The following is a 12,910-nucleotide window of genomic DNA, read 5'->3' as shown; positions in this document are numbered from 1 at the left end:
TTCAATTTCTTCCCCCCTATAGTGATACCCTATAATTGCGTCCTCTCTATTTAGAAATGCTCTGCCCAATCACAAATTACATTTGATACCATCGCGTCATTGTACTTGCGTTACTTCTTGGTAAAAATGCCGTCCGGTACAGTTGTTTATAGTGAGAAAGTGAACAAAAGTTATAGTTGTGTGGTGAAAAACGGAACATACATAAATTATAACATCGAAATAGTGAAGCTAGCCTGCCTAAGGCGGGACATTGCGCGTTTAGAAAATGAAAATGCCAAACTGAAAAAAGTGCGTAATATCCCTATCGCCAAAGCAAGTGAAACGTGGAACTGGGAGCACAGGACTAGCATGATCATGGAAGAAAGAAGTGAAAAGGTGATAAATACAACGAATGGAATGAACCGCGGCAATAAAATCAGTTTCAGTGTCCTACCTACAATAAACGAGTGCTTGAAGTGGATATAGGCCTAAAGGCAGAAACAACAAGGCAACATATGTTTATTAGGCCAAAAAGGGTTGGTCGTGTGAAACCCAGTGAGTGACTGTAGAATTCCTGTGGTAACAAAAGACCTTTTTCATGCACTAGATTCTGATATAAATGTGAAATCCACGGAAAACTGTGACGACAACAACACGCCGAATCTATATAGTGACAAGCACATAAGCATAAACTTCCGCAATAAACGTGAAGACAAACTCATAGTGAAAATATTCTCTGATAGCCATGGGCATGAGATCGCAAAAATACTACGTTACAGTCATTGTATACAAGCAACTAGTATTGTCAAACTCAAACCAGGTGCACCCATCCAAGAACTCACTAGAAACATAGAAACTGAAAATGATCGTCATATTGTTGTCATAGCTGGAGCCAATAATGTATATGAAAATGACCTCCACAGTGCCACACGAAACCTTAAGGCAATACTAAATTCAACAGAAGAGAAATCAGTTTTTGTAGTCGGAATTCCACATAGGCATGACCTTTTGGAATGGTCATGTGTGAACGTGGAAATCATAAAAGCAAACAGGCAATACTCAAAGATTTGAGGGGCCTACCAAAATGCATATTTTATAAGTATGGACTCCTTGCAAAGAGACTGTTACACGAGACATGGCATGCACCTTAATAACAGAGGCAAGAAGATTCTGTGCCAAAACATCAGCATGATGCTGAAAGCATCTAACAACCAAGAAGTAATTGCTGCTCTCCCAGTTCCTTGCTTGACGCAAGCAGAGCCTGAAGAAATGGTTACTTCTATTGCAGCAGTAAAGGTGGAAGCAGCAATTGTACCTACACACATAACAAACACTGCAGCTGCAGTACCTACCACACTTCATCTTCAGGATTCAACAGCAGCAGAAGAAGAAGCAACCACCCTATCTCCTCAGTCACCAGATGCCACAACAGTGCCTCCGCACACCATAACAGCAGTTCCATCAATTCCTGTAGTAGCAGCATCATCTACAATATCATCACAAGGAGGGAAGAGTAGGCATAAAACAGTAGATGTGCTACCACTCCAAGTGAACAATTTTTTTAGCAAAAGGCAACAAGAGGCAGAAATCCAAAAGATAAGCCCTGAAAAAGGTTTGAAAACCAATCACCATAGTGTTCAGTGTGTAAGAAATAAGAGCATGGATCTTAAAATATGTTACCTTAACGTTCAAGGACTGGAAGATAAAGAACTTATCATAAATGAGTTTGGTCTTGATAACCAGTTTGATATTTTATGTCTGAATGAACACTGGGCTAATGAGAATGAACTTGCAGTTGCCAAATTTGACAATTTTAGTATAGTAAATAGCTACTGTAGGAAAGAGCCCGTTAGAGGTGGTGTGGCAATTTATTCCAACCAGTCACTCAATTGTACAATAACCAAACTAGACCTAAATTCCTTGTGTGATGAAGAGCACTTTGAAATTACGGGTATGATCATTAATAGTCATAAGCTAATAGTAGTATCCATGTACAGGTCACCAAAGGGAAGCATTAACATATTTTTAGAAAAAATGGACATGCTATTGAGTGAATTAAGTAATATTAAATGGGTACACTATGATATTGCAATAGGAGGTGGTTTGAATGCTGATTTTGATGTTACTAAATGTAATGGTAGTGTTACAGGTCTGGTAAACTTACTAAGACAATACAATTTACATCATGTTAATAACAGGCCCACAAGAAACAAAGCATGTTTAGATAACATCTTTGTACACTTCAAGACCACTGAAAACACATGCAAAGTTGTAGTGCTCCCATTCTCTGACAATGACCCCGTATCTCTAAATTATGCAAGTAAAATTCCCCTCAATAGGAGCAATGCAAACAGACCTGTCCCAACAATTGTCATTACCGGACCCTTAACGGAGGATAAAATTAATGCATTTCGTAATTCCCTTGCTGACAGAGACTGGTTCGGCCATTGTAGTGTCGATGGACATTACACATCAAGTAATGACCTGCCATCCAAAATAATATTTGATAGATTTTTTAATGCATTCTTGACCCTATTTAACCAAAGTATTCCCATAAAGAAAATCAAAATAATGGACAGCAGCCACAAATCCAGATCTCAAAACACACAAACTTTATGGTACACTTAACAGCTGACAGATCTACAGAAACAAGTTTTGTTACTGATAACATATACAATGAAGTCTGACTGTGCCAAATCAGCCTATGTGGAATGCAGGAATGAATACAAAAAAGCCTTCCTGCAAGCCAAAAAAACCTACAATGCCAACAGCATACATAATTCCACCAATAAATGCAAAACCACTTGGAAAGTAATTAACAGTGCTGCCACAGATACTAAATAAGACAAAGTTAATATCCCACCACAAACACTCAATGAGTTTTTTTATTAATTCAGTGAAAGAAATAGGAGACGCCATTATTAAACCAGACATTAGTCCATCAGAGTTACTTTCCCAAAATTGGGGTAGACAGTCACTAAATACAAGCATGCTAACCTTCTCCAAAGTATCGCCTAAATATGTACAAGGGGTCATAAAACAACTGAAATCATCTGATAGCTTAGATATATAGGGCATATCATGCAACCTGCTAAAAAAAGTGTGTGATTGCATTCTGTACCCTTTAACCCATTGCATAAACAAGTGCTTACTTGAGGGATATTATCCTGATGAGTTAAAACTGTCTAGATCGTCCCAGTATACAAAAAGGGAGATAAAGACTCAGTTACAGGCCTATTTCAATAGTACCCACTTTCTCCAAGGTAATAGAATGCGTCATGTACCAACAATTATCATCTCACTTTGAGAATCTAGGAATAATTAATGCTACACAATACGGGTCTAGGAAGAATCTGTCAACCATTGATGCAATCAACACGGTAGTCAGTTACATCCTCAAAGTTTTTGAGAACAAAGGCTTTGCTCAGGTCTCATTCTGTGACCTAAACAAGGCCTTCGACTGTGTTGAGCACACATCACTACTAGAGAAACTAGAATTCTACGGCATCAAAGGAAACAGTCTTAGACTATTAAAAGCTTATCTCAACAACCGTAAACAGGCAGTTTGTGTTGGTAAGGAAATGTCAAACATAGAAAATGTTAGTAGGTGTACCTCAGGGATCTGTACTGGGGCCCTTCCTGTTTCTGATAATGATCAATTACCTCCCCTCGTTTATTCCATCCCCCACTGTATTGTATGCAGATGATACGACTTTTCTTCATAGCAGTAACAATCTTAATGATCTTAAAACCTGTGCTGAAAATACACTCACTCATTCAGCATATTGGTTCAGAGCAAATGGTTTCCTGCTAAATGAAATTAAAACTCGGCAGATAATCTTCACTCTCAGAGACAAGCCACTATCTGATGACCCTAGTTCTGTTAAATTCCTGGGAGTTTATTTAGACGAAAAGTTATCCTGGGGCCAACATGTAAACTATATTAGTAGTAAGCTATCTAGAGTAATTTATTTATTAAGACAACTCAGAAATTGTGTACCTGAAACATGCATCAGATCATCTTATTTTGCATTTTTCCAAAGTATATTATCCTATGGCATTATCTTGTGGGATAACTGTAGTCATATACATGACATCCTATTATTGCAGAAGAAAGCGATAAGGATAATTACAAATTCTTCACATAAGGCTCACTGCAAACCCTTATTTACTAAACAAAAAATTATGACAGTAATAAACCTCTATATATACAATGTCTTAATCTTTACGAAGAAGAACCTACAAGATGTGAAACGTAGAGAAAATGTACATTGTTACAACACAAGAAGCATCAAACACATATACACACTTTACCACAGACTATCAAAATTAATAAATAGCTATGAAGTCACAGGGCATAAACTATTTAATAAGCTGCCACATACTATACAGGATCTTCCTGAACTTACATTCAAGGAAAGACTGCATGAATGGTTTATTGTCCACCCGTTCTATGATATCAATGAATTCTTCAACTGTAAAATGCAGTAATCCAACAGATAACCCACTGTACATTTATTGTTATATAAGCTAAAATATTTCAGTAGTCAATACCTTATCACACTGTATTATAAATTGTAACTTCATTTGACGTTGTCAATTGCTGTAATGGCCTAAAGACAATAAAATCTTTATTATTATTATTATTATTATTATTACTACTTCGTGTTGCTCTGGTGCTGAGTTGAGTACTACATGAAGACTCATAAACTGTTTCCACGTTAAACATAAATTTAATTTTATAGAATTCCTTTCTGTTTTCAAGACCTCTAATTCTCATGCTGCTCTATTCTTAAAAAATTAGCTGAGAAATTTGGAAACTGAGGTCGATAAAAACATCAACGTTTTTACTAGAGTTATTTAGGAGGGTCAGGGCATCATAATCCCCATGGATTTTCACCCACATTCCTCCCTCCCTATTTTCAGATACGCATTAGCCCACAATGAATACTGTTACTTTTTGACATCATCAGTATTTGTTCCTAAATTCTTGACACTTTCTACAACACCACTTTTTAAGTAAATGCATTGTGCAACATTTAACACAACACAAGGAACTTGATAGAAACATTGATCATCTCAATAACAACTGCAACTATTGGTGCCCAAAATTTCTATAAGTATTACATAAATAGCATCCAGACCTTTCTAGAACAGGATGTAGTTCAAATGAATTTTATTATGATTGTCTTAATTGAAATTCATTTTCAGGTATAATTTTCAAAATGTTTTCTGGAAGTAATTATGTGTGTAGAGATTTATACACCTACTAATGAATAATGAAGGTTGCAGATTTGGACAACATAAAAACTTATCAGCTTCTTGTCATTGTATAATTGTCAGTTGAATTATTGGCAATAAAATTAGAAAAATAAAAAAACAGAAATTTTCTTTACATGAAAACTAAAGCATAATAATATTAGTTTCACTGTAAAGTGCTTTTTGACTCATTTAAATAAACATTTGTGATTACTAATTTTCATGGCTGATGATTAATGTTGCTAAATGGATCGATATGAAAAATAAAATGGTGTGCTGGTGATCAAATATATGCAAACTTAACTGTAAATGTGTATTGTATAGTTTAAGTATAAAAGTTAACCCACATCAGGCCAAAATTTATGCAGAATCAAATAATCAATTGGAGTATGAATGTTTTCAGGAGGCAAGGTACATTAAAAGTGCTGAACTACTCTCCTGACATTGTGTGCCCAACTAGCTATATGTACTGTATGTGCATTTGTACTCTAGCTTGGGAAAGAATTAATTCTGGAAGCTAACAAGTTTTATGTCATTTGTGTGTGTGTGTGTGTGTGTGTGTGTGTGTGTGTGTGTGTGTGTGTGTGTGTGTGTGTTTGTTTGTTTGTTTGGAGGGGTGGGAGGGAGGGGGGGGTTGCATGTGCATGGTTGTCAATGATTCATTGCTTCTTTTCGGTGATTGGTCTCCTATACTTCTAAAGCATTTACAGTTTAAAGTGTGACCGCATTTAGTGCTAATAAATAGTTTGAAATATGAGCGTCAGATACTGAGTTTACAGAGATTTACATTTACTGAAAAGTAAACATTCTTTGTCCGTATCAGTCCTAGTGGATGTACAGTAGAGATGGGCAAACTGAAACACATAACTGTTTCGAAACAAATGAAACAGTACAATGTAATGTTTCCATACGTTGTTTCGAAACAGTGAAACAGTTTGTGTTTTGTAATCTACTAAACCTACACATTTTATCACCTTGAATGTCTACTGTATAAGTATGTCTATATAAACACAAATGAGGTGCGAGAGCGATAATCATACTGCAGAAATTATGAGACTATCACTTAGGCGTCTTAGCAGTTTCGTATTTCCTGCAGCAAATGCGCTGCTTTCGTGTCGTGTGACTTTCATACTTTTCAATTGGCTGAGGGCAGCCATAACTGAAGACAGAAGAACCACCACGAATGGAACTGGAGGTGGAGCAAACTGCAGAAACAACGGATATGCTACTGGGATTCCCACTTCCATTAGTATGGGTAATATACCCATCCTGCTAATTTCCATGCACACAAGGGAATCATTGTGGATAATAGGCACAGTGACTATAGACTCACAAATAGCGCCAAATAATTCGAATAAATAACAAAATATAACAGAAAAAATTTTGTCTTTCAAGGTGTTTCGAACTATTACTATAAATTCACCATGCTTCCCAGCCCTTCCCGTTCACCATTACACTATCAGTGATATGTCAAACAGATTGCTTGCAATGATACCTACATCAAATTTAGGTATATGTCTAATAACTGTCACTCTACACCTTTTTTTATTCAAAATGTTGTAGCCTTACCTGTGTTTCTTAATATGATTACTGTACATGAACAGAGAAGCGTATGTTATAAAAAAAAAAAGTGTAATTTAACTGAATGATTTTCACATATTCATTAATTTGAATGTGAATAGTGTGTGTTGTTTTATTGTTTGGTTAGTGTCTATAAAGCAGGTGTAATGCCATTTCGAAATAGGACAGTCAGCTAGAAACGAAGCTTTATTTTATGATTTCTTGAGCTTCATGCTATTGCTTGTCAAAAAGATTTCAACACTCTTGAATGTGTTTCACGAAGTGGTATGTTGTGTTTCAGTATCTGTGCCGAGCCCGAATCTCGTCCGACACAGAGCGGAATGAAACATCACTGTTTCGATACAATCAGTCCGTTCCAAGCACAGGTGGACTGAAACAGTCTTATTTTGGAACAACGATACAGTTTCTGCGTCTGGCTCGAGATCGAATCTGGTCCGGTTATGCGAGACAGGGGTGGAATGAAACACCACTGTTTCGAAACACTGAACCACATCCGTTCCGAAACACTGAAACAGTTCCACATATTGATACACTGTATCGAAACATAGAAACAGAGGCCAAGTCTAATGTACAGCTTGCTTAATACATGAACTGACGTTCAAGTCTCAACTCTGGGAAATAAGGTCGTGTTATGTGCAGAATAGTATAATAAATTACTCTTGTGCACATAATTCGTTTTACTTTGGGTGTCTGCCTGAACTCATTCTGTTTCCTTACCTGCAGATATTGACTGACCCCTACGAGCAACCACTGGAAGAAATTGAACAGATCTTCATAAAAGAAGAGAACATTGTAAGTATTACTAGCTATTTTTTTCTCCCATGTGTGGTAGCATTCCACTCAGTTTTTAATTACATTGTGTGTCTTGTATTGACGTTCTTTTTTTAAATAGTGCCAATACAAAAACAAATAATATACTGCAAATTAATGTATATGTGGAAGACTTGTTCTAAAAGTGAGAGACAAGTTACCAGATTTCATCAGGTTTGTAACTGTCTCACTCACAAAGTTCTAAATTTTCCTGCACTGAAAACTCCTGCTAATATCAGTGTTATTACTAAATCTTGTGTACATTCTTACAATTGTTAACTGTAGCTGAAGGATCTAGGTGGTGACTATTAACAATAGCGGCTCTAATGGCGAAAACAGTTTTAGCTTAGAAAGGTCGATTTAATAGGTGACAAACTTCAGTAAAATTCACCTTTTGACAGGTCATCTTAAAAGAGAATATTGCATGCAATATTAGGAGTAATCTCCCTAATTGATACTCTATATTCTCATATGGTAATTAGTATTACATCAGTATTACTTTCACAACTGTCCTCCTATTGGGAACGAGCCGCTCTCCATTTGCATCTGTCAGTTTGTGCCAGTGCCTTGACGGCTCGGGTAATTAGTATTACATCAGTATTACTTTCACAACTGTCCTCCTATTGGGAACGAGCCGCTCTCCATTTGCATCTGTCAGTTTGTGCCAGTGCCTTGACGGCTCAGCCAGCATTGTTAGATTTAAAAAATATACCTTATTATTATCAGTAATCATGGATTTCACTGGTGCACTGCTGCTATGTAATATTGTGCCCGAGTAATAGTAACAAGTGTATAATAGCGAAGGAAGAAATACCTAAAAATTAAATAGATGATGATGTGGGCTTGGTATGCTTATAGGTTTTAACAAAAAGTGTTTGAACTCATATCTTGTATTTTATAGGTAGCTCTATGGGAGAGGACGAAATAACGCAACAGTCATCTAATGTAATGTAGGGGCACCCTTTTACTGCTCACAAAAAAAACTTGATATGGTTTCATTATGGTTCTAGAATGGTTCCATGAAGACACAAATTGCAATGAGACACTCTTATTTTTGTGTTGCAATCTTTATCTGCTACTATTTGGGTTTCAGTACATTCTACAGTGTGTAAACTTCTAAAATAAGAACTTGACAACCACAAAAATACCATTCTACATATTAAATAACACTTATAACATACAAATATTATAAATAACAGTTACTGTCACATGAGAATACACGGCATGAAATTATAGGTGACATGGGAACATATGGCTCACAACTTTTTATACACAAATTTTTCTACCATCAAAATATGTAGTTCTAGCTGTGACAGACATGTCATTCGTATGGCTGTGCTGTGTCCTCACAGTGGTTGATGGGATTTGAACCCCCTATTACATGTAGTCGCAACTGTGGTTAGCTGGTACAAACATGTTGTTCATATGCTTAGACTGTGTCCTCACAGGGGTTCCTTACAAAGAAATTCTTCCAGCCTTCAGGTATATATTATTGCACCAAGTTTCAGACATCTGGCAGTTCATCCGAAATTTCATGGGACGATATCGAGGGTGAGATACTGTCTGAAAAGTTTGTAAGGGTGTTCCAGGGTAGGTTGTGGTGTGTAATAATTGTTAAAAATTGATATGCTGCACCATTTCTGTGTTAATTAACATTGAAGTTAGCTGTAAAGACTATTGTGTGTGTGCAGTTTCCAGCAGCCCACAATATACAGTTAGTGTCAGTTGTTCTCAAGCATAAATGATAGTACATGAGACTACTCAGCCTTTCACCCTGCGTAGATCCTTACTGCCGCACCGTGACTGATTTTTGTATCATTCTCTAGTTTGGTATTGGGAAATTGTAGGAAGAGCATGTTTGGTGACCTCATCTCCAGAGGTCAAATTTTACGTAAAAGGAAGAAAATGAGCATGGAGCACAAGCAGTACTTCCTTTCGAAGAAAGACAGACTGAAGGAATGGAAAATATGAAACCCAAAATAATATATGTAGAGGCAGCTGGGAAGGAAACTGATGTAGATCTATTCCTACTGAGCATGTGTAAGACTACAAGTACATCCCAAAAGAGAAAACAGGAGTAAACAATTTAATGATGGATGTACAGCTCGAAAATGAGAAATTGTCAGACCAGCCATATTATTTGAAACTTGTGGTCCTGGGAGCATAGATGAATGTCTTTTTAATATAAGTTTATAGTACTGTCCCAATTTTTACTACATTTTTAAGTTCCTTGAAAGTAATTTGACATTTTACTGAAAACTGCTTATCCATCTTTTGATATGCAGCTCCTTGTATTGGCTGTGTTCGCAATTAAAAATTTTTGGATGTGAGGTCTGCCAGTTATGCAAAACACCATTTTTCTCAGTACCCAAACGTGTTTTGGCACCACTGTGCCATCATCAGTGGGTTTTTGTTTTTTTATTTATTCTTTACATGTGGTGTGCATGAGCTTTCTGGATCACTTTTGTGTTAATTACTACATGTAGCTTGTCATGTTTTTTTGTGGCATGCGCTTCCATTCTCCACATCATGCTGAGGTGTTGTGATGCATACACAACTATAACAAGTATTTTCCACAAATAATGTAGTAAAATACTTTTTTCACTAGACCAGAACACAGTGTGAGGTCCGCCAGTTATGCAAAACACCGTTTTTCTCAGCACCCAAACATGTTTCGGCACCACTGTGCCATCATCAGTGGCTTTTCGTATCCTACAAGTAATTTTTGTCACCATAGTGGTTGTTGTCATCAGCTTGAAGATACATTTGATGCAGCTCCAAATGCTAGTCTATCCTATGCTAGGGGCTTCATCTGTTCACGGTATTCTGATGTAGTGAAAAACTACTTTACTATGTTATTTGTGGAAAATACTTGTTATAGTTACATATACATCACAACATCTCAGCATGATGTGGAGAATGGAAGCACTTGCCACACAACATGACAAGCTACCTGTAGTAATTAACACAAAAGTGATCCAGAAAGCTCATGAACACCACATGTAAAGAATAAATAAAAAAACGAAAACTCACTGATGATGGCACAGTGGTGCCGAAACATGTTTGGGTACTGAGAAAAACGGTGTTTTGCATAACTGCAGACCCCACATCCAAAAACTGCTTATATTAAAATTTTTACCTCCTTGCTGCCCTCAACCTGTTGATGGTAGGGATGGTAATGAGGGCTTTAACTCTCTTCACTTTAAAGAAGAAATGTGAAACATATGAGGTATTACTTAACCTTCCAAGATGTGCAAGAATGTAATGACTTTTACAGCCTTACAACAATGAAAAAGAAAAGAAATTTATTTCAGCTAAATTTATCCCAAAATGTGGAACTGAGAAGAAAATAGTACATACTACAATGTCAGTGCATGTTTGCAGTTGCATTGATGGGTTTCTAATGCATAGATTTTTGTACATCAGTTTCTGTAAGTTGCAAAATCTGTGCAAACTGATCAACACTTAATGTGGAATAAAATCTGAAATTTGGGTCATCATTTAGAAGTTGCTTCTTTGACAACGGGAGCATGAGGCTAAAAGGTTCGCTCTTAAAGTTACCAGTCACACGCAAGCAGTTGATCTTCCATATTAGAGCCACATTTTATGCCTAAATTTTTCATGACCTCCAACTTTCCTTTCACTCCGTCATTGAAACATATCACTGCATCTAGTACACCAACTTTTAATGTATTTAGTCGTACAAAAACATTCTTGGGTAATCTTACATGTATGCAATGTTTGAAACTTTAGTATTCTGAGTGCCCCCATGAAGACATTTTTCTAAGCAAAACAGGGTCACGCAGGTCTCTAAAAATTGGTTTTATTTAATTCACAACAGGCTCAGGAAGAGAATGCTCATGACGGTGTATTAGACCACTTTCTTTTGCTTTTTGGTAACCACACCAAGAATCTGCTCCTTTAGGGCAAAGTCCATGAACAGGGTGGTGATCTACGGACAAACGAAAGTAGGTGGCCCATACAGCTTTTATCATTGCTGTAATATCATTCAGAGGAGCAGTCTAATGGCCATCCCATAATAACTCTGAAGAAGGTCTTTCAGTTTCTGTCAATCTGCCTTTGTAGCTTCCTCAATCTATCACCCATCCTCTTTTGCACATGTCCACAACACTCCAGTTTTGTTGCCAAGGTATCACCATAAACATTGAACTCATTGATTTTATTATAAGCTTTAGAGTGCCCATCACCTCAGTACTTTGTATATCTAACGTTATAAATGGGCACCGACCCCTGATATATTTTTAGAGCTCCATCATACTCCATACGTCCACTGTAACCATCACAATTCTTAGAACACCAATGTTGAATATGTCCTTCAGTGTTACAATGGCAGGTGTGGCAGTACTTAGATAAGAACTCAAAATCAATAACTTTTCCATTCTCCAGAGAAGTAGCACTTAAAACACCATTCAAGGAACGATGTCCTCAATGTTTCCATGTCCCATTAAGTGGAACAGCAATGTCCCTGGTTCCACTAATATTTACAGTTTCTTCTACTGCACTTTTCATATATGCTTTAGACACAACCGTCAAGGCACCTAAAAGTATTTTTATGTATTTGCTGAACCTCCTGGGAGGAGGAGCAAGGTCCATCAAACAAAAAAAAAAGTTTGAGTAGCATTTTTTCCTATCCCTATTGCATACGTTAACTTCAAATTCACATAATATGAATTGTGCACAATGCTCAAAGTCATTTTCGAGATCTACACAGAACAACTAATTTTGACACTAAAACTTTCCCGCTACTATGCTTTTCGGTTATTTCCAGACAGCCTACATCACCACTTCCTTTATCAAAGAAGATAAGATGCCCACATCAACAACAACAAATTCACTACAAACAGCATTATTGTTAACACAAAAATTTGAATCACCAGGAGGCGTGCCATGTGGGAGTTTCTTCCCTGAAGAACTGATACGTAGGTTACTTTCAATAGTGTGGCTTGCTTTGTTCGTGAACTGGCTACCACAGAATTTCCTTTTATTGAATTCCTTGATGCACGGCATAGTTCGTATTTATTGAACACTAAAGGATATGTACTTCCACAAATACATGACGCACTTGGGCAACAAACGTTCAGTAACACGTGAACAAACTGCTTCAGCGAAACAAAAGTAAATACTAGCGAAGATAATCATTTAGAGATGCTAGAAACCTGCACTGTTACCAACATATACAATTTATCATACGTATAATCACCGGAAACAGAAAGTTCAGTTCTTTTTGAAATAATACTTGTTTCTGTAACAGGGCCTTTAA

At 36.8% G+C, this 12,910-nt stretch overlaps 1 protein-coding gene across 3 annotated transcripts in view; it reads left to right on the top strand.

Moving 5' to 3' along the window:
* Positions 1-12,910, top strand: part of LOC126291741 (zinc finger protein with KRAB and SCAN domains 8-like) — an 87,212-nt gene that overhangs the window by 21,011 nt on the left and 53,291 nt on the right. For all 3 annotated transcript variants that reach the window (XM_049985417.1, XM_049985418.1, XM_049985419.1), the window contains exon 5: positions 7,543-7,611. In XM_049985417.1, the coding sequence (XP_049841374.1) occupies positions 7,543-7,611 (69 nt within the window). The remainder of the gene's footprint in view (positions 1-7,542; positions 7,612-12,910) is intronic.

Source organism: Schistocerca gregaria, chromosome 9 (assembly GCF_023897955.1).
Source record: "Schistocerca gregaria isolate iqSchGreg1 chromosome 9, iqSchGreg1.2, whole genome shotgun sequence".
Lineage (NCBI taxonomy): Eukaryota > Metazoa > Arthropoda > Insecta > Orthoptera > Acrididae > Schistocerca > Schistocerca gregaria.
This window is presented reverse-complemented; position numbering and strand designations above follow the sequence as displayed.